Genomic DNA, 23,872 nt, shown 5'->3' with positions numbered 1-23,872 from the left:
CAAAAGAATTTCAAAGAAAGCCAGTGTTTTTTTTCATTCAGATAAATGTATTTTCTGTCAATTTTAGGAAATTTGGAATAATCTAAAGAGAGTCTTGTGCTATGATAATATGGGACATTCTTGAGGGTAGCATCATGAAAATAATTCATACTCATCTGTAGAGAGTGGATATGATAATTTTATCACTCACATTCATCAGAGAGAAGGAAAAAGATAAGCGGGTAAGAATCAGAAGGGAAGATAAAGTGAGAAGATGTAGAAGGGTGCTAACATTTATTAAGGCTCTACTATATTCGGTAATGGTTGAATTTGTTTGCACCTGTTGTTTCGTTTAAGTATAGATATACAGAGAAAAATTGCCTGTGGAAGACTGTATTAACTGGGAAATACAGAGGGAAAAAGACAGAATTTGATTTGTATATTGTACATAATCTTGTTGGGGGCAAGAAAGGAGATAACGGAAAGATGTTACTCCAGATGTTTCTCCATTTTGGCCACGAGGTGGTGACATTGTATAAAGACAGCTTGGTTGCTGGCAAGTAAGATAGTAAAAACTTGAAGTGGGGATAAATAACTATATTTAACAACTAAGCCCAAGAGTATCACTTAATATTTTTTAATATTAGTCACACAGCTTTGCAGCACATTTGTGGTGACTTTTATTGACTTTCCCATTTTGTATTTAATTTACATTGTGTACTCTACCCTTAAGTATTTTATAAATACCTCTATGTGCCTAACATACTTAGCAATGATAAACTGCAGTTGATAAGCAGGTATACAGATGAAAAAATGCCCCGACCTCCAAAAAATTCACATACCAAAACAAAATAATTGATATAAATGATACATATAAGAAACATTGAGAATATATTAAGCAGTATAAACATTTTAAGTAAGTTTGTACTATATTTACTTTTTTACTGCTTATGGCATAAGTGTACATGCACATTTGGAATTAAGGAAAAAGGACCACACAGAAGGTCCTCTCATCTCTGAATTATCCTTGCATTTTACTGGGTATGGGTAACCTACATCCCAAGGATCCTCCATACTTTCCTTTCTGTGCCCCACCGCCAACTGCCCATTATTTTCAAATCCAAAACAATTGGTGAGTAGTGTATTTTTTATTATGACTTAAAATGACGCAATACTTTCTCTCACAGTTGAAGTTCCTGCCTCTTGAATTAGAGGGGTCTCTGTTATTGTATTGAAGGAAAATAGGTCCGTCTCTTTCCCAAGTCAGAATGCCAAATGCACTTTTTCATAGAAAGTATTTTTTGTGATAGTTAAATATAGCTAAAATACTATTATATGCAGCCTTAATTTAAAAAATCAGACTTCTGCTTTCAGGGGTTTTGGCCTCAGACTTCACTATTTTCTTCCAGAATAAGTGATCTAGAAAAGCATTTTCTCTTTTGCAAATGAACATTTTCAAGAGACCCTATTTTTTTTAAAACATGATTTTTTTTCCTGGAAACTTAGCTCATTTTCTCCAGCTTGAAGCAGGCTGTTTCTCCTCTGTATTCTGATAGGCCTTTTTAAAGATCCAATTTTACCTTATGTTAATGGTATATAGATTTTTATCATCTCAGCCATACTGTACATGTATTGAATGCAAAGTTTCTTGCTTATCCTTATCATCTCTTATCAACAGAATCTTGTCCAGTGCCTTGCATGTAGTAGGTGCTCAATTACATACATGACATGCATAAGGAAGGCTTAGACTGTTAATGCCAAAGTAGTGTGTTTTAAATTAATTACCTCTGACTAGAAATAACTTTTTATAGGGTATAAGGTATTGGCTTTTAAGTTAGAAAGACTCCTATGGTCAGATGCTTTTTTCCTGATGAATGGAAGCTATGGCCTTACAGGTTGTAAAACATACTACTTATAATGTTTGAAACTCAAATTGCATTATTTTATGCCTGGTTAGAAAATGGAGAACAGTTTCATTATTAATATTCCAAATTACTGATTTTTGGGAGTCACAGATCCTTTTGAGAACCTCATTGAAGCTACCTCCCCCTTCCCCACCTACCCACTGCCAACACAGTCAGAAAAATGCATTATGCATTTGCACAGATAATTCTGTATACTATTTTAGAGAACTCATAGACCTCATGTTAAGAACTTCTGCTTTAGATTCTGGAAGAGACTACAGCTTACTAATTGAGATGTAGCTTGATATAATAGAAAAATGGACTATATGCAAAATCAGTTGATCTGAGTGAGTTCTAGCTCTTATTCTACCCTTGATAAATGTGATGCCATTTGACAGGTCATATAACCTCTCCTTACCTGTTTCTTTATCTGTGAAGTGAAGCAGCTGTTGGATAAGATTAAGTGAATTAGTACATTGATATGCTTAGAATAGTGCTGAGTACATACTGTGCTTCCCAGTCTTTATTTTTATTATCTCATGAAGGACTTCTGAATTTTGTGATGCTCTAATTATCTTTCCCTTAAGAAAATTACTTTGGTGTGTGTGTATATATGTTCGTGTGTGTGTGTAATTTCTTAAAAACTTGGATAGCAACCAACTTATCATTCTGTTATTCTGTAAGAGAAGTAGTAAGCTATGTCCTGATCTTTTGCTACCTCTATACAGGCAATAGTAAATGATCTTCTCACTGCAGTGCTACAATTGAAAATTCTGAGTCAGAGGATATATGTGCCTGTCAGTGTATAAAAGTAACTGGGGAGAAAAAGAGCATTGAGAAAATCTACTCAAGATGTTATATTAATGTACTAGTGTAACTTGTTAAAGCAGATGAAGCTCTTCTCTATAATTATAGTTGCTAGGAACTTTAGTCTTTTCAGAGATTGGATGTGTTATGTCTTACTGAAAATCCACTGTTGTTCATGTAAAATTCTTTATGAAAACAGATTCCATTAATGTTTGCAGCAAACAGATTGTATTAAAAATATGTAACTTTTATGTATTACCTAGTAAGACAAACACTATTCTTTTTTTTTTTTTTACTCTAATTAGGGAAGAAGACAAAAACATATTTGATTACTGCAGGGAAAACAACATTGACCATATAACCAAAGTCTTCAAATCAAAAAACGTGGATGTGAATATGAAAGATGAAGAGGTATGAGAAACATGCCCTGTTAATTATTTTCTTATGCTTTGCTGTTCTGCCCCAGTGCTTTTTTCCTACACATCAGGCCTCTGGACTACAACTCAGCCACATTATGGTTAAGAGTATATCAGAATATCTAAATGAGATGGTGTCACCCAGTTAAGATACTTTCTGTGTCTGTATCCATCATATTTCTGTCCATTATAGAAGTTACTAGCTGAAACTTGCAGCAGGAAAATAACTTATATTTGTTCATGTTAAAGGGAGAGACTATTAACATATTTATGTGAAATCTATAGGTAATATTAAAATATTTATAAATAGCTTTAGTATCTTTTATCATTATACCTGAAATAAGTATATTGTCCTTTGCCCAGTAACTGTATTTCTAGAAAACTGTCAAAATTTTGGTAAATCCAATCATTTAAATGCAGGCCTGCTATTTAAAGGGATCCTATACTAAATTAGTTTGTAAAATATATTACTTATTAATTTATTTATTTTGTGAATAAAACTGTTCACTTATTGAGCTTAAACTGTCTCTGAATTATAGTTGTTTAAAAAGGAGCAAAATTTACTAATCACTTGTAATCATTTTCTCATTGTTTGATAATGCAGTGAAGATGATCAAAATGACCAGAAGGTGGCGATTGTTAGGAAGAGGACATGCAGTGATCGTAGATGATGCGTAGAGTAGATGATCAACTTCTGTATTAATTGAGGGCTCTCTATACAGCTTAGCCCTTAATATTATCTCACTTTTAGGCAGCATCTTTCCTATAATATATTTTCAGTGACATCTGGAACTGAAAATGTAAGACTGTACAGTGAAGTTTGTTCTCCTATAAATAATGAACGGAGTCAAGAAAGATGTCGCTAGAGAAAAATGGAAGCCAGATTGTGAAACAGTAACACCGGCTCTTCTGATTCCCACTTGGGTTTTTTTTTGCCTTTCAGGATCAGAATACATTTTATTTTAGTCAATCAGGCACGATTGCTTCCCTTGATTTTATTGTTGTTTTTAATGTTTGTGCTCATGAGTTAACTATCTACATGTAGATAAGTTAACTATCTACATGTAGATAAGTTAACTATCTACATGTAGATAGTTCAAAGGAAATCAAGTAGTACTATACGTCTTACAACAGAAAATGTACTCCCTTATCTGCATCCTTCTCACATTTGATTCTAGCTCCCTTGAGGCAAAAACTTTCAGTGCTTTTAGTTGTTTCTTTTGCAATTTACCTACATAATTCTAAATAATATACTTGTATCTCTTGATTTTCTAAGTCTAAACATTATTGATTTTCTTCTATGTTATATTAGGATTTAGCTCTTTTACTCATCTTCCCCCCCTCTCTCCCCACCCTCTTAAGATAGTTATATCACAATTTTTAGTGTCAGTTTTCTGATTGCATCTCTGTTATATCAGTGTTTTTATTATTATTACAAATTATACTATAATTAATAATGTAATATAGTCAATTATGATTATAATGCAACTATATTATTATGACTAAATATTGTTTGTTGCTGAGCTATGGACTGTACTATGTGTATTAGTCAGCTTTTGCTGTAGCAAAAACAAAACAATCAAAACCCCAAATTTCAATGGCTAACAATATTTATTTCTTGCTCATATTTCAAAAGCCTTGGAACCAGTTGAGACTCTGCTGGCTTCTACTAGCCTTGTTTGTGCTCAGTTCATCTTGATTTCATATGTGTTCTCATTCTGAGATCTAATCCCAATGGATAGACCCTATACAGGGCAGACAATAAAGGCAGACAGAACCAGACCCCACAAATACATTTAAAGCTTTCCTTGGATAGAGCACGTGTCACATCTACTCACATTCCTTTGTCTAAAACAAGTCACAAGGCCAAGCCCCAGGTCACTGTAGTAGGAAGTCTTCTCTGATTACAGGGAAGCAAGGCAAGGGTGGAAAGGGAATGAATAAATTATATAATTATGAATAATGCAATCTACGTACCATGGTACAACATTTTGTTTTTCTTAAGGTTAATAATGGCCTCTTTTTTTTTTTCTTGGTCTCCTATGTTCCTATTGCAATTCTTTCCTTAAATTGCCCAGTAGAGGTCTTCTCTGTGCAGTCAAGCGCATCAGGTAATCAATCCCATGTTTTTTTTTTAGCAATATCCCTCTGGAACTCTCCTTCCTTCTTCATCTCTAAACTGGACTGGTTGTTCTCTAGACCTCTCACATAGATGTCATTCTGGGATTATGCTTTACCACTGTCTTTGGAATTCTCTTCCCCTTTTTCCTGGATTTTTCTGTTTTCTGGATCCCAGGTCTTCATCTTTTATTGTTTACTTCTCTGTTTTGATGGAGTGTCTCCTACACTAGCATCCTCTTTTATTTATTTCCTGGTTTTGAAGGAGCATTTCCTTTAGTAGCTTCCTGGGTAAATGTTTTGAGATCTTTCTTGTTGAAAATGTTTCTATCAGAGCTCTTGGTGTATTCCATATGCTCAATAAAGATTTGAGGAATTATGAGTGAATGAATGATTGAATGAATGAATAAGCAGAAGCAGCATAGTATAATGGTGATGAGCTGGACTAGCTGGGTCTGAGTGCTAGCACTGTAACTTCCTAGCTATGTGACCTTTGTCAAGTTTATTCTGTCTCAGTTTCCTAATGTGTAAAATGGGAATAATAATAGTACCTGTGTCAGAATTGTTTTGAGTATTATATATAAGGCACTCAGTACCCGAAACACACATGCCAAGCACTCAAATGTTAGCTGTCTTGATTATCCTTAGTGAATAATATGAATGAAGGATGATGATATAATGAAGAAATGAAGAAACCACAACTTTTTTGGGGAAGACTTAATTTTTTTTTTTTTAAGAGCAGAGCAGTTTTAGGTTTTAAAATAAATTTGAGAGGAAGGTACAGAGATTTCCCATATGACCCAACATTATTAACATGGTACTTTTATTTTTTAAACCAAGGATGAACCTACATTGACATATCATTATCATCCAAAGTCCATAATTTACTTTAGGGTTCCTCTTGGTGTTGTATATTCTATGTATTTGGACAAATGTATAATGAAATATTCATCATTACAGTATCATACAGACTCTTTTCACTGCCCTAAAAATCCGATGTGCTCTGAATATTCATATCCCCCACTCCCCTGGCAACCACTGATCTTTTGGTTGTCTCCATAGTTTTGCCTTTTCCAGAAGGCCATATAGTTGGAATCACGCAGTATGTAGTCTTTTCAGATTGGCTTCTTTCACTTAATAATATGCATTTGAGTTTCCTCCATATCTTCTGATGGCTTGAGAGCTCATTTCCTTTCAGCACCGAATAATATTCCATTGTCTAGATGTACCACGGTTTATTTATCCATTCGCCTCCTGAGGACTTTTCTTGGTTGCCTCTGAGTTTTGGCAATTATGGATAAAGCTGCTATAAATATCCATGGGCACATTTTGTGTAGACGTAAGTTTTCAGTTCCTTTGGGTAAATAACAAGGAGTAAAATTTGTAGATGATATGGTAAGGAGTATGTTTAGTTTATTAAGAAACCACCAATTTGTCTTCCAAAATGGCTGTGCCATCTTGTATTCCTACCATCCATGAATGATGCTCTTTTGTTAGGTACATACACGTTAAGAATTGTTACATCTTCTTGGAGAATTGACCTCTTTATCATTATGTAATACCCTTCTTTATCCCTCATAAATATACTTACTTTGAAGTTTGCTCTGACTGAAATTAATATAGCTAATCCTGTTTTACTATTGTGTATTAGCATGGTATTTTTTTGTCCGTCCATTTACTTTTAATCTATATGTGCCTATATATTTCAAGTAGGTTTTTTTTTTTTTTTGGGGTACGTGGGCCTCTCACTGTTGTGGCCTTCTCCGTTGCGGGAGCACAGGCTCCGGACATATTTCAAGTAGGTTTTTTTTTTTTTTTGTGGTACGTGGGCCTCTCACTGTTGTGGCCTCTCCCGTTGCGGAGCACAGGCTCCGGACACGCAGGCTCAGCGGCCATGGATCACGCGCCTAGCCACTCCATGGCATGTGGGATCTTCCCAGACCAGGGCATGAACCCGTGTCCCCTGCATCTGCAGGCGGACTCTCAACCACTGCGCCCCCAGGGAAGCCCACAAGTAGGTTTCTTATAGACAGCATATTGTTGGGCTGTGTTTTTGATCCACTCTGACAATCTGTCTTTTAATTGGTACACTTAGGCCATTGACATTCAAAGTGATTACTGATGTAGTTGGATTAATATTTACCATATTTGTTACTGTTTTCTATATGTTGCCCTTATTCTTTGTTCCTCTTTTTGTCTTCCACTCTTTTCCTGCCCTTTGTGGTTTTAATTGAGCATTTAACATGATTCCATTTTCTTTCCTTTCTTAGCATATCAGTTATGCTTTTTTGACCTTTTATAGTGGTTGTCCTAGAGTTTGCAGTATACATTTATAACTAAGTCCACTTTCAAATAACATGATACCATCATGGGTAGTGTGAGTGCCTTATAAAAACAAAATATTCCTAATTCCTCCCTCCTGTCCCTTGTATCATTGCTGTCACTCATTTCATTTACATAAAAGCATACATAAGCATGTATATATGCATACTATATATGCGTGTTTGTATATTAGTACACACATAAGATATATATATGATACATAAGCATGTATAATCAAATATATTGTTGCTATTGAACAAACTGTTACCTTAGATCAATTAAGAGTAAGAAAAATAAAAGTTTTTATTGTACCTTCACTATTCCTACTTTGATGCTCCTTCTTTCTTTATGTAGATCAGTTTCTGACCTACATTATTTTCCTTCTCTCTAAAGAATTTCTTTTAACATTTCTTGCAAGGGAGGTGTATTGGCAACAGATTTCCTTAATATTTGTTTGAGAAAGTCTGTATTTCTCCTTCACTTTTGAAGGATAATTTCTCAGGATACAGAATTCTAGGTTAGCAGGGGTTTTTCCTCAACAGTTTAAATATGTCACTCCACTCTCTTCTCGCTTGCATGGTTTCTGAGGAGAAGTCTGATGTAATTCTTATCTTTGTTTCTCTATAAGCATTATGTTTTTTTTCCTCTGGCTTCTTTCAGGATTTTTCTTTATCTTTGATTTTCTGTAATTTGAAAATGATATGCCTAGTGTAGTTTTAGAAGCATTTATTTTGCTTGGTGTTCTCTGAGCTTCCTGGATCAGGAAGCATTTATTTTGCTTGGTGTCTAGCATTAATTTGAGGAAATTCAGTCATTGTTTCAGTTATTCTTCTGTTCCTTTCTCTGTTTCTTCTCCTTCTGGTATCCCCATTATGCATACATTGTATCTTTTGTATTTGTCCCATAGCCCTTGGATATTCTGTTCTGGGTTTTCTTTTCTTTTTTTTTCCAGTCTTTGTTCTCTTCAATTTTCAGTTTTCAAGGATTCTATTGATACATCTTCTAGCTCAGAGATTCTTTCTTCAGCCATGTCTGGTATACTAATAAGCCCATCACAGGCTTTTTTTTTTTTTTTTTTTTTTTTTTTTTTGCGGTACCCGGGCCTCTCACTGTTGTGGCCTCTCCCGTTGCGGAGCACAGGCTCCCAGCGGCCATGGCTCACGGGCCCAGCCACTCCGCGGCATGTGGGATCCTCCCGGACCGGGGCACGAACCCATGTTCCCTGCATTGGCAGGCAGACTCTCAACCACTGCACCACTAGGGAATCCCCAACAGGCATTTTAAAAATTTCTGTTACAGTGGTTTTTTTATCTCTATCATTTCTTTTTGGTTATTAGGATTTCCATTTCTCTGCTTACATTGTTTATCTTTTCTTGCATGGTGCCTGCTTTATTCATTAGAGCCCTTAGCATATTAATCATAGTTGTTTTAAATTCTCAACCTGATAATTCCAACATCTCTGCCCTATTTCATTCTGATGCTTACTCTGTTTCTTCAGATTGTGGATTTTTTGCCTTTTGGTTTGTCTTGTAATTTTTACTGATAGCTGGACTTGATATACCAGATAAAAGGAACTGCTGTAAATAGGCCCTTAGTAATGTGGTGGTGAGGTGTTGGGGAGAGAAAGTGTTCTATGGTCCTATGGTTCGGTCTCAGTTTTGTACTGAGCCTATGCCTCTGGACTGGGAATCTCACAAATGTTTCTCATTTTTTTCCCCTCCCCCTTTAGATGGAACAGAATGGCTGGAGTAGACTGGAGTTGGGTATTTCCCTTCCCCCAGGTCAGTTAGGCTCTGATGATACCCCAACAGGTTAGGTGCTGGTTAACTAGCTTCCCCTGAAGGCAGGCGGTTTTGAGAACAACAGAGTGCTTTGGCATATTTCAGAATGGTTAATTTCCCCTCCCCCTGCCAGAAGCATGAGGGGATGTTTCTCTGACATTTATTGTGGGAACCTCCTCAAGCTCCTAGAAGTAAATCTCACACTATTGAGGGGGTGGGGATAGAGGGATTGAGTAGATGCCCTTGGAGTTTTTAACCCTCAGAGTTGTCTGCACTGTGCCTCCAGCAATTCATTAATTACAGTCAGGTTTTCCTACCTGGCTCTGGTTCCCCGGGTGGTTTCCACTTGTGAGGCTCTGCTCCAGGATGTCGAGTTCACCTATCTCTCTCTCTAGTCTCAGGGGCAGTGGTTTGCCCTGTGTCTTTCCCTTTCTTATGGATCTAAGAATTGTTGATTTTTCAGTCTCTTCAGCTTTTTTGTTTGTTGTTAGGATGGAGTGGCAACTTCCTAGCTGCTTATATATGGAACTGGAAACGAAAAGCCCACTTAACTTTTCAAGGTCACTTTTTCACTGGAAACGATTGTGTATGTACTATATTATCCCTGTTAGAATTCTCCATCTTTCAAATAATACTGTTTTATACAGTGTGGGTTATAGTTTACAGAGTACTTTCCCCATATTTACAACTCTGTAAGGTACTTTCATTTATTACCGTGTTGTCTTCACAACAGCCCTGTAAGGTAGATGTTATCCTTATTTCACAGACAGGAACTATTTCAGAGATGTACACATTACTTGTTCAAATACATACAACTGCTAAGTGGAAATGCAGGTCTGAGAGAGTGTTCTTTTCACCACTGGATTTAAGAAGGATAATCAATTTCCAGTCGACCCTGCTACTGTTGTGCTCTGATTTGCAACAATTTCTTTTGATAAAATAGTCAAATCTACCTGTGACCTCTGCAAGGATCATTGGGCAACAATGGTAGGAGTAAAATAAATGTCTAAAACTCAAATAGCTTACACTAAACAACACCATTTTTTTGTGAAAATAAAAGTAACACTTGTAAAGTATCTTGCTTCTGTCATTTAGTGACCTTGATATAGTACGGTTTCCCAGGTCTTCCAGTTTGTTACCCATGCAGCTACCTTTCCCCCAAGTCTGCGAGAACTGTGTTTCCATGAACAGATGAAGTGCTTACACATTCATAGACTGAGACGCCCAGAATTCAGTTGGGTTCTCTCATTGCTCCAAGCAGATTTCTGCCCTTTCAGCCATGACAACTCAGGCTGGGCTGTAAATACTGATGGCAAGTCCTTTTATTATTAATCAGGGATTTGTATGAATTAATTTAAGAATGTGAGGGAGGTGGGAGCTTAAAATTAGAATCAAACTTAACATCCTAAATAAAATAAAGGGTACTGCTTCATGACACTTAAAGCTCTAGCAAATAAAACAAGTTTGCAAGCTTTGATGATGGATTAAAAGTATATAATCTCAAAGTTAAGTTGCTAGCTGAATACTTTTAACCCCTTTATCAGAAAAAAGACATTTCCCTACTATAATAAGTTGGGTAACAATTACAGTTTTGAAAGGACATCCAGGTCTTCCAGGTGTTTGTCTAATATTTGAGCTTGAGTTATTTCACTACTGATTGCCTAAGATTCTTTGGAATGGTATACGACTTTATTTAAAATGTTCATTCAGCAGATTCAGCCCAATTTCAGTCTTTCCCTGAGATGATTAAAAATTACATTTATTGTACTTAAAATTTTTTGTAAGCACATAGAGAAATTTAATTATAGTCATAAAATGATAAGCCACATTTGCACTTCCACATATTGAAATAAACATAATTATTGCCTAAAATGCTTAGATTTGAATCTATAGCTATCATAGCACATGAAAATATATATATATAATGCCTTTTAAATAAAATATTCCTATTCTATAATGAAGTTATTTTATTATGCAAAAGTATAGTTCCTGGTGTGTATCTTTTATTTAAGTTGTAATTGCTACAAATATAGTAAGGCATATATTTCTAATTTGAGAAAATTACGTGGTGTTTCCTACTGATAACAGTAATTAGGACGCTGTCTATATTTCAAGTAATAGAAAAAAGTTTTGTAGTTATACTTACTATTCAAGATGCTATAGGTTCCAAGTTTATAGCATCATGGTGTTCTGTGTACTCATTTTTTATTTAAATTACAGCTTTTATTAAATTTTTTAATCATTTGTAGAAATGTTTGGAAATTGAGGTGTAGATAATACGAAGAGAAATGTGAATATCTAAAAGCTTACACATTTTTTTAAATGGTGCTTCAATTTTTATTTTTTGAGTCAGTTAATATAACTCTTCACACATGCCACGTATTTATAGTTCTTCCAAGAAAATATCTTGGATGATTTAAATAATTTATAAAGTATACTTAATATATGAACAGAATATTTCTTATCAATCATCAGGCACATATTATGTCTGCACAATTCTGGTCACACAGTTTATTTCTCAGATCAGTGCCATATACAGTAGACACTGAATACATGCTTCTTAGTGATATTTAAATAATATTTTATTTATTTCTAATTAATTTATTTTTGGCTGTGTTGGGTCTTTGTTGCGGCGGGCGAACTTCTCATTGCGGTGTCTTCTCTTGTTGCGGAGCACGGGTTCTAGGTGCGTTGGCTTCAGTAGTTGTGGCACATGGGCTCAGTAGTTGTGGCGCACGGGCTCTAGAGCGCAGGCTCAGTAGTTGTGGTGCACGGGCTTAGTTGCTCCGTGGCACGTGAGATCTTCCCAGACCAGGGCTCGAACTCATGTCCCCTGAATTGGCAGGCAGATTCTTAACCACTGCGCCACCAGGGAAGTCCCTTAAATAGTATTTTAAACTTTTACATTAATTTAAATTTGTTTTAGAACAAATGTAGCAATATATTAATATTTGAATGAATTAGATGACATTATTCCAGTGCAGCTATCGTCACTCCCCCCAGAAGCATTCATACAATTCATTGGTTTTTCCATAGATTTTTGTCTAATACACTCAAAAATTCCTCTTTTATTGAACTACTTCTTTGGTTCTTTCTGTCCTTTTGAAGGTCTAATTTATACCATTTTCCGTATGTTTATTGATTCTTTCAAATACTTTGAAGAAGATCACCTTTCTCTTGACTCCATTCCTTTCTGTACTTGCTTTGTTTTAAATTTGTGGCTCATGTCAGAATACAGTTTACATGCTTTTGGCTTGAGAAACTGCTGCAAAATCTGGCAAAACTGACAGTACTAACGTACCAAAGAAGCAAAAGGTTTAAGAGGCAGAGTCAGTGTACTAAGGCTCTATTTATGCTTCTAATTAAGAAAGGAAGGAAAAAATGCATCCTCTTAAATAACTTTCTACACTGGAGTATATGTTAGTTTGGTTATGTGGTTGATTAACATATTAATTTGAAGGAACTTTGTTTATTCACACTAATAATTGAGAAATGCATTCTAAACTGTCAAATTATGCTCATTTGTATTAATACAGGCAGCACCATTTAAAAATCAAGCCTAGGGGGCTTCCCTGGTGGCGCAGTGGTTGCGCGTCCGCCTGCCGATGCAGGGGAACCGGGTTCGTCCGGAGCCTGTGCTCAGCAACGGGAGAGGCCACAGCAGAGGAAGGCCCGCATACCACAAAAAAAAAAAAAAAAAAAAAAAAAAATCAAGCCTATGGTAATACTCTACGCCAGAAACTCATACTTAATGCAAAATGAGAAAATAGTGAAAGTCATTTAAATCTTACGAGCTTTGGCAGCATACTTTTTTTTGATTTTTTTATCATGGTAAACTATACCTAACAAAATTCACAGATTTAACCATTTTCAGGTGTACAGTTCTGTGTCATTAAGTACTTTTACATTGTTTAACCATCACCACCGTTTATCTCCAGAAGTTTTTCATCTTCCCCAACTGAAATTCTGGACCTATTAAACACTAACTCCTCATTCCTCCCCTTCCCACAGCCCCTGGCAGCCACCATTCTACTTTCTGTGTCTATGAATCTGACTGCTCTAGGTACTTCGTGTAAATGGAATCATACAATCATACATAAGCTCTCTTGAGACTGGCTTATTTCAGTTAGCATAATGTCTTCAAGGTTCGTCCATGTTATAACATGTCAAAGTTTCCTTCCTTTTTAAAAATGAATGGTATTTGTATGTATATACTGCATTTTGTTTATCTAAATATCCATCTGTGGACAGTTGGGTTGCTTTCATATTTTGGCTATTGTGAATAATGTGGCTGTGAAGGTGGGTGTGCAAATTTTTGTTTGTTTTTTTCCAACACTTTATTATGAAAATTTGTAAACATACAGGAAAGTTGAAAGAATTTTACAGCGAACATCTATATCCCTACCACTAGATTCTACCACTATTTTACTATGTTTGCTTTATCAATATCTAGCCGTTTCTCTATCCATCTATCAATTGATCTATGTTTTTGATGCATTTCAGAGTATTTTATAGACAATAAATTTTCTTCTGAATGCTTCAGCATACATATCATTAACCAGAGTTCAGTATTAGTTTGGTTCTTCTTTTAAGGTAACATGTATATATATATATACAATGAAATGCACAAATCTGAAGTGCACATTCAGTTAATTTTGACAAACGCACATACCTGTGTAACTGAAACTCCTGTCAAGATATAGAACGTTACTGTCACCCCAGAAAATTCCCTCATGCCCCATCCCAGGTGGTTCTTTCTCCTAATCGTACAAAGGTAACCACTGTTCTGATAATTCTTCTACCATAGATTGGTTTTGCCTGTTCTAGAACTTTATATAGATGGAATCATAATATGTACTTTTTTGTGTAAGGCTTCTTTAATTTAGCATAGTGTTTTTGAAGTTCATTGATATTGTCATATAGATCAGTATTTCCTTCCTTTATATTGCTGACTAATATTCCATTGTATGCATATGAATACATAGTAGTGTATTTATCCATTATCTTCTGATGGACACCTGGCTACCTTATTATTATCACTGGATTACTTATTATTTTATACAGGATGAAGTAATATCTCCCTTGCTTACTCCTTAACCCTTTAGTTACTAACATTATGGCTTAGTAAATGCTTATAAAGGGAGTTTCTAAAGTAGTGTATTTAAAATCCTTCTGAATTCCCTGATAGCTCAGCAATACCATTTCCTTTTACCTTAGATCTTAGCCAGTGAAGGAGATCAAGTATTCACTTATTTTAAATGTGTGTTAGCTTCCATGCTAGCCACATCTTGAGATCATAAACTGTCACCCAATCCTACTGCTGTCTGAGTTTTTGAAAGAACATTGTTGGTTCACTAATGAGAGGTGGGTGGAAGTAGGAGGCTTTGTGTAGTTTCTGGTGGTTGCAGGTGGGGGAGTTCTCACTGTAGCCAGCTGCTACACTGGCAGCAGCAAAGGGTAGAAGATAGGGATAGGAGAGAGGAGGCAGAGACACTACAGGTTATTGGTAGCTGAAGTCAACCAATTGTAAATTGAAACCCAATTTTTTGGAGAGAGAAATTCAAGTCAACCTATTTGCAGTATTTCACTTAGTAATTAGACAGTACTATACCATACCATCTTTGATAGAATGGCAACTCTTAACAAATTTAAACATACCAACTTTGCCATGTTTTTGTCTGCTGTATGTATGGTGGTGTACATGCTTTGTTTGTATCTGTTCTCAAAATACCCTAAGAACATCGAGTCATTTTATAATACCATCTCTTTTCATTTAATTTGTGATATCCAGGAAAAAATCTAATTAAAAAAAATTCTATATGGTTTAAGAACAAGTAACCAGGGATATCAAAGAAGCGTATAAAATATTAAGACTCACTCTGTATTTTCCAGAAGGTATGAAAGTAATACCACTTAATAGGTTAGCTGCCACCCTGCACTTTCCAAGCACTTTAGAGTCATTCATCTGTCTGAGGTAAGACGGACGGTGTTTGCACCCTTGGTTAACAGATGGGAACTCTTTCTTCCCTGCTGTGTTTTACTGTATTTGAATTCCAGAATTTATCCAGAGCTCTCCAGACAGTGCTTGTGGTCTTCTGCTGGCCTAACAAAGATTCCTTTTAATAATGGCTTTCCCCACAAATGTCCCAAATAGTTCTGCGATATTCTTTCAGAAGTTATTAAAACTAGAAGCAAACAAACAATTGTCAGCTTTTGTGGTAACAGTAAAAATAAATTTAACTTGAAAATTTGTAAGAGATTGTATCATTCATAGAAGATAAAACAATTATATCTAAAAATAGGTAAAATATCTCATAAGTTTGTATAAAATCTTTAAGCAAATATAAATTTAATGTGCACCTAATTGATGGTTTTCCTTCTGGAAGAGAAATTATGGAATCCTGTATCTAAACTAATTTAATAAATTTAATAATTGCATTATATTGGTCCATATATGTTTATGGTTAACAAAGAGAAAGGAAAGAAACCACAGGTGTTTATTTACTGATTTTATCATTAGGGGTTATGAGGATAGTATCTCTGCAAATTACTGGTTATTTATTACTTGAACTAATAATCTTAAATTAGAGTATGTTTACAGGAACTCTACAATTTGAAGAAGTAAAGAGTTATCACATTCAGATACCTGGTTGTGCTGATCTTTGTTCTTTTAAATGCAGGATATTTGAAGGCAAAAATTCCAAAGCCTGATTTATTTTATCTATGCTTATTTACAAGTATGTTTCATCCTGCTCTTGTTTATGAACTTCTTAATGCTGCATAAAAATATTAATCATTAGATGGTCTTAATGTAGCTATCTTCAGCACTTCTGCAGAAAGTCATTGTCAGAGAATTCATTCTAATTCAAGGTTAATTAGTGTACCATTAAAATAATGTGTTACAAAAATTAATTACATTGCAGGTCAGAAAACCTGTTAAAAAGCATAGTGTAAATGTCTGAGAGCACATCATCCTCCTTAAAACATTGCTATACAGGTGCCACCCTTCTAGAAAATACATCCAAAGTGAAAATCACTACTGAGGTCCAGTCATAGGTGTTCCCTCTAAAGTAAATTTTTGGCACCACATATGGGAAATTTAAAATATAACTCCCCATTAACAGTAAAATGCGTTGCTTGTCTGCTTTCCCACCAAAACAGCTAAGGATTTATAATTTAGCATTAGTCGATGTAATCCTATTGGGTTAAACCTAAGGAGAAATCAGGAATCTGGTTGAGAAATAGAAATTATCTGTACATCTTGTAGTAAAAATACTAGATATATTAATATTATGTTTTCTTACTTACTATTAGGTACTTCTGGTAGGTGCCCTGTGTAAGTCTATCAGACATCATTTTAACTATGTAGTAATTCTTGTTAATAATTTAACTTAATAGCCATAAAACGTACAGTTAAAATTAGAACTAAGAATGATACAGACTTTGACATTTTATCTGATTATTTTAATGTAAAAGCTGTGAAACAATTACACTGAACTATAAAATATTTTATACATTGGTATTAGTTCTGAGAGTCTAATTAGAATATCTATTTATTCGTATGGAGAGTTTTGAAATTAGTGCTCTAGTAACACTAAATCAGTACACATTAGAGCGGGTTCGCGCCCCGGTATGGGAGGATCCCACATGCCGCGGAGCGGCTGGGCCCGTGAGCCATGGCCGCTGAGCCTGCGCGTCCGGAGCCTGTGCTCAGCAACGGGAGAGGCCACAGCAGAGGAAGGCCCGCATACCACAAAAAAAAAAAAAAAAATCAAGCCTATGGTAATATTCTACGCCAGAAACTCATACTTAATGCAAAATGAGAAAATAGTGAAAGTCATTTAAATCTTACGAGCTTTGGCAGCATACTTTTTTTTGATTTTTTTATCATGGTAAACTATACCTAACAAAATTCACAGATTTAACCATTTTCAAGTGTACAGTTCTGTGTCATTAAGTACTTTTACATTGTTTAACCATCACCACCGTTTATCTCCAGAACTTTTTCATCTTCCCCAACTGAAATTCTGGACCTATTAAACACTAACTCCTCATTCCTCCCCTTCCCACAGCCCCTGGCAGCCACCATTCTACTTTCTGTGTCTATGAATCTGACTGCTCTAGGTACTTCGTGTAAATGGAATCATACAATCATACATAAGCTCTCTTGAGACTGGCTTATTTCAGTTAGCATAATGTCTTCAAGGTTCGTCCATGTTATAACATGTCAAAGTTTCCTTCCTTTTTAAAAATGAATGGTATTTGTATGTATATACTGCATTTTGTTTATCTAAATATCCATCTGTGGACAGTTGGGTTGCTTTCATATTTTGGCTATTGTGAATAATGTGGCTGTGAAGGTGGGTGTGCAAATTTTTGTTTGTTTTTTTCCAACACTTTATTATGAAAATTTGTAAACATACAGGAAAGTTGAAAGAATTTTACAGCGAACATCTATATCCCTACCACTAGATTCTACCACTAGTTATTTTACTATGTTTGCTTTATCAATATCTAGCCGTTTCTCTATCCATCTATCAATTGATCTATGTTTTTGATGCATTTCAGAGTATTTTATAGACAATAAATTTTCTTCTGAATGCTTCAGCATACATATCATTAACCAGAGTTCAGTATTAGTTTGGTTCTTCTTTTAAGGTAACATGTATATATATATATACAATGAAATGCACAAATCTGAAGTGCACATTCAGTTAATTTTGACAAATGCACATACCTGTGTAACTGAAACTCCTGTCAAGATATAGAACGTTACTGTCACCCCAGAAAATTCCCTCATGCCCCATCCCAGGTGGTTCTTTCTCCTAATCGTACAAAGGTAACCACTGTTCTGATAATTCTTCTACCATAGATTGGTTTTGCCTGTTCTAGAACTTTATATAGATGGAATCATAATATGTACTTTTTTGTGTAAGGCTTCTTTAATTTAGCATAGTGTTTTTGAAGTTCATTGATATTGTCATATAGATCAGTATTTCCTTCCTTTATATTGCTGACTAATATTCCATTGTATGCATATGAATACGTAGTAGTGTATTTATCCATTATCTTCTGATGGACACCTGGCTACCTTATTATTATCACTGGATTACTTATTATTTTATACAGGATGAAGTAATATCTCCCTTGCTTACTCCTTAACCCTTTAGTTACTAACATTATGGCTTAGTAAATGCTTATAAAGGGAGTTTCTAAAGTAGTGTATTTAAAATCCTTCTGAATTCCCTGATAGCTCAGCAATACCATTTCCTTTTACCTTAGATCTTAGCCAGTGAAGGAGATCAAGTATTCACTTATTTTAAATGTGTGTTAGCTTCCATGCTAGCCACATCTTGAGATCATAAACTGTCACCCAATCCTACTGCTGTCTGAGTTTTTGAAAGAACATTGTTGGTTCACTAATGAGAGGTGGGTGGAAGTAGGAGGCTTTGTGTAGTTTCTGGTGGTTGCAGGTGGGGGAGTTCTCACTGTAGCCAGCTGCTACACTGGCAGCAGCAAAGGGTAGAAGATAGGGATAGGAGAGAGGAGGCAGAGACACTACAGGTTATTGGTAGCTGAAGTCAACCAATTGTAAATTGAAACCCAATTTTTTGGAGAGAGAAATTCAAGTCAACCTATTTGCAGTATTTCACTTAGTAATTAGACAGTACTATACCATACCATCTTTGATAGAATGGCAACTCTTAACAAATTTAAACATACCAACTTTGCCATGTTTTTGTCTGCTGTATGTATGGTGGTGTACATGCTTTGTTTGTATCTGTTCTCAAAATACCCTAAGAACATCGAGTCATTTTATAATACCATCTCTTTTCATTTAATTTGTGATATCCAGGAAAAAATCTAATTAAAAAAAATTCTATATGGTTTAAGAACAAGTAACCAGGGATATCAAAGAAGCGTATAAAATATTAAGACTCACTCTGTATTTTCCAGAAGGTATGAAAGTAATACCACTTAATAGGTTAGCTGCCACCCTGCACTTTCCAAGCACTTTAGAGTCATTCATCTGTCTGAGGTAAGACGGACGGTGTTTGCACCCTTGGTTAACAGATGGGAACTCTTTCTTCCCTGCTGTGTTTTACTGTATTTGAATTCCAGAATTTATCCAGAGCTCTCCAGACAGTGCTTGTGGTCTTCTGCTGGCCTAACAAAGATTCCTTTTAATAATGGCTTTCCCCACAAATGTCCCAAATAGTTCTGCGATATTCTTTCAGAAGTTATTAAAACTAGAAGCAAACAAACAATTGTCAGCTTTTGTGGTAACAGTAAAAATAAATTTAACTTGAAAATTTGTAAGAGATTGTATCATTCATAGAAGATAAAACAATTATATCTAAAAATAGGTAAAATATCTCATAAGTTTGTATAAAATCTTTAAGCAAATATAAATTTAATGTGCACCTAATTGATGGTTTTCCTTCTGGAAGAGAAATTATGGAATCCTGTATCTAAACTAATTTAATAAATTTAATAATTGCATTATATTGGTCCATATATGTTTATGGTTAACAAAGAGAAAGGAAAGAAACCACAGGTGTTTATTTACTGATTTTATCATTAGGGGTTATGAGGATAGTATCTCTGCAAATTACTGGTTATTTATTACTTGAACTAATAATCTTAAATTAGAGTATGTTTACAGGAACTCTACAATTTGAAGAAGTAAAGAGTTATCACATTCAGATACCTGGTTGTGCTGATCTTTGTTCTTTTAAATGCAGGATATTTGAAGGCAAAAATTCCAAAGCCTGATTTATTTTATCTATGCTTATTTACAAGTATGTTTCATCCTGCTCTTGTTTATGAACTTCTTAATGCTGCATAAAAATATTAATCATTAGATGGTCTTAATGTAGCTATCTTCAGCACTTCTGCAGAAAGTCATTGTCAGAGAATTCATTCTAATTCAAGGTTAATTAGTGTACCATTAAAATAATGTGTTACAAAAATTAATTACATTGCAGGTCAGAAAACCTGTTAAAAAGCATAGTGTAAATGTCTGAGAGCACATCATCCTCCTTAAAACATTGCTATACAGGTGCCACCCTTCTAGAAAATACATCCAAAGTGAAAATCACTACTGAGGTCCAGTCATAGGTGTTCCCTCTAAAGTAAATTTTTGGCACCACATATGGGAAATTTAAAATATAACTCCCCATTAACAGTAAAATGCGTTGCTTGTCTGCTTTCCCACCAAAACAGCTAAGGATTTATAATTTAGCATTAGTCGATGTAATCCTATTGGGTTAAACCTAAGGAGAAATCAGGAATCTGGTTGAGAAATAGAAATTATCTGTACATCTTGTAGTAAAAATACTAGATATATTAATATTATGTTTTCTTACTTACTATTAGGTACTTCTGGTAGGTGCCCTGTGTAAGTCTATCAGACATCATTTTAACTATGTAGTAATTCTTGTTAATAATTTAACTTAATAGCCATAAAACGTACAGTTAAAATTAGAACTAAGAATGATACAGACTTTGACATTTTATCTGATTATTTTAATGTAAAAGCTGTGAAACAATTACACTGAACTATAAAATATTTTATACATTGGTATTAGTTCTGAGAGTCTAATTAGAATATCTATTTATTCGTATGGAGAGTTTTGAAATTAGTGCTCTAGTAACACTAAATCAGTACACATTAGAGCTGGAGAACATTTAACATAGGCAACTCTATTCTCTCTACTCCACAATACATTTTTTACTTGGCTTTTAGAATTGTCTCCATTTAAAAAAATTTGTAGGGGCTTCCCTGGTGGCGCAGTCGTTGAGAGTCCGCCTGCCGATGCAGGGGACGCGGGTTCGTGCCCCGGTCCGGGAAGATCCCACATACCGTGGAGCAGCTGGGCCCGTGAGCCATGGCGGCTGAGTGGAAAAAAAAAAAAAAAAAATTTGTAGTGGGCTCTGAGCAAAGTAGTTTTGCTGTTACAATAAACTGTGAATGATTTTGCCCATGTTTTAAAATTTTCTGCTTCCCTTCCTCTTTGGATTTTGTGTAAGCCTATTGCAAAACAGATATTCACAGGTAAGTAAAAATAAATTGAGCAAATGAAAGAAAAAGAAAAGGGCAATTTGTAAGGAAGAAGTTGTCTTACTTTTTTTGTTTGTTTGTTTCAAGAATAGTTCCTGGTTTAATTAGTTGAACTAATAGGTATGTGAAGAGAGTCTGAAAGGTGAAGTGTGTGAGTTTAGAAAAGCTTTCTTGAAAGGTGCTTTTTACTTTAAAGTCATCTTTGTCCCAGCCTATATCTGCTTAAATCTTTTCTAAAATGACATAAAGCAGGGATTTCAACTTAATTTGGAAAAACATTCCATTCTTTAAAAAATGACATCACTACCACCCTGCAAAAAGTATTTTTAAGCCATACATCACTCATTTTTTCAGGAAAAGCCCTTAGCTTTGGGGGTTTTGTTTATTCTTTGGACCGAGTTAGGCTCCTTTCATTAACTAAACCAAGATTTCTGACAGTGGAGAAAAGAATGAACACATTGAGAGTAACTGTTCATCCCTGGTAGACAACAGTTAAAATTAGTGTTTCATATTTAGTACTTTTGTCTCCTGACAGTTAATATCTATTCTGTTTTACAAGTGGCTTTCACAGTCAACATTTGAAGATAAACACTAGCAGACTTTACTAATGTTTTGGGGATATTTCAGGGTGTAAATTTGGGGTATTTAGGGGAAATGCTTAGTTTCAAAGTGATTAAATTTTCTTACATTTTAAGGAATAAACTTGAATAAATTTAGATAAACTGCATTTAGATTATGATCTCTACCTAGGTTTAAGTACTCATTTTTTTTTTTATCCATAGGATTTTTCTCACCAGAAGTGGACATAATTTAAAACTATCTCTTACCTTTATAGAGTACTTTAAAATTTACAAAGCATTATTTTGTAACTCATTCATTCAACAAATGTTATTGGTATTATTGTTGTTAGTGTTACCCCCACGCTGTGGGTGAGGAAACTGTTCAGGCTGAAGAAAGTCACTGGGCTAGTACAGAACAGATTCCAGAAGTAGAACTCAGGATCTTCTATTGATTTCCAGTCTGCTGCTTTTCCCATAGAACATTTTATGTCAATCATTCTTACAATAGTTAATCTACATTTTTGCATATTACTCTGTCTTTCTTCAGACCTTATATCTTTTATATGGTCCCACAACTGGATTAACAAATTCATTTATCTTTTTCTGTGTTTTTAGGGCAGAGCTCTACTCCATTGGGCTTGTGATCGAGGACATAAGGAACTAGTCACAGTCCTGCTACAACATAGGGCTGATATTAACTGTCAGGTAAGAGTGATGAAAAGGGAGCTTTTTAAAAAAAATCAGGGTAAAATCCACATAAAATAAAATTTACCATATTAACAATTTTAAAGTGTACGGTCTAGTGACATTAATACATTTAACAATGTGCAACCATCACTACTGTCTTGTCCTGCAGCATTTTCATCACCCCGGAAGTACGCTTTGTACCCATTAAGCGGTCACTCCCTATTTCCCCCTCACTCCAGACCTTAGCAACAACTAATCTGCTTTCTCAGTGGATTTGCCTCTTCTAGATATTTCATATAAATGGAGTCATAAAATATGTGGCCTTTGTTTCTGGCTTCTTTCACTTGGCATATTTTCAAGGATTATCCATGTTGTAACATGTAACAGTACTTCATTCCTTTTTGTGACTAAATAATATTCCGTTGTATGGCTAGACCACATTTTATCAATTCATCAGTTGATGAGCAGTTGGGTTGTTTCCACCCTTTGGCAGTTGTGAATAATTGCGGTGAACAATTTGTGTACGTGTTTTTGTTTAAACACTTGTTTTCAGTTCTTCTGGTTCTGTACCTAGGAGGAGAATTTAAGTTATATGGTAATTTGATGTTTAACTTTTTGAGGAACCTCCAAACTTTTCCACAGGAGCTACACCATTTTACACTCCCACCAGCAATTCATGAGCGTTCCAATTTTTCCACTTCTTCACCAATACACGTTATTTTTCTGTTCATTAGCCATTCTAGTGGGCATGAAGTGATATCTCATCATGGTATGGATTTGATTTGCATTTCCCTAATGACTAATGATGTTGAGTATCTTTTCATGTACTTGTTGACAGTTTATATGTCTTCTTTGGAAAAATGTCTATTTAAGTGTTTCACCCCTTTTTAAACTGAGTTGTCTTTTATATTTAAGATCTAAAAATTCTTTATATATATTCTGGACATTAGACCATTATCAGATGTATGATTTGCAGATATCTTCTCCCTTTTCGTGGGCTGTCTTTTCGCTTTCTTAGTAGTGTCTTTTGGTGCATGTAAAGTTTTTAATTTTGATGAAGTCCAGTGTATCTATTTCCTTTTGTTGGTTGTGCTTTTGGCATCATACCTAAGAAACCTTTGCCAAATCCAAGGTCATTAAGATTTACCCCAAAGTTTTCTTTCTTTCTTTTTCTCTTTTTTTTTTTGACTGTGACATAAAATTTAACACTTTAACCATTTTAAGTGTACAGTTC

At 35.0% G+C, this 23,872-nt stretch overlaps 1 protein-coding gene across 8 annotated transcripts in view; it reads left to right on the top strand.

Moving 5' to 3' along the window:
• ACBD6 (acyl-CoA binding domain containing 6) overlaps window positions 1–23,872 on the top strand; it is a 222,636-nt gene that overhangs the window by 78,148 nt on the left and 120,616 nt on the right. For 6 of the 8 annotated variants that reach the window (XR_003679439.2, XM_024133640.3, XM_028488606.2 and 3 more), the window contains exons 5-6: window positions 2,996–3,101; window positions 22,567–22,656. Coding sequence is in view for 7 of the 8 variants with exons in the window: in XM_024133640.3 (XP_023989408.1) it covers window positions 2,996–3,101; window positions 22,567–22,656 (196 nt within the window). In the remaining variant the exon portion in view is untranslated. The remainder of the gene's footprint in view (window positions 1–2,995; window positions 3,102–22,566; window positions 22,657–23,872) is intronic. The other 2 variants (XM_055084189.1, XM_024133643.3) reach the window with 2 other exon arrangements.

The sequence above is a fragment of the Physeter macrocephalus genome, chromosome 4 (assembly GCF_002837175.3).
Source record: "Physeter macrocephalus isolate SW-GA chromosome 4, ASM283717v5, whole genome shotgun sequence".
Lineage (NCBI taxonomy): Eukaryota > Metazoa > Chordata > Mammalia > Artiodactyla > Physeteridae > Physeter > Physeter macrocephalus.
The sequence above is the reverse complement of the archived record's forward strand: the minus strand, read 5'-3'. Positions and strand labels throughout refer to the sequence as shown.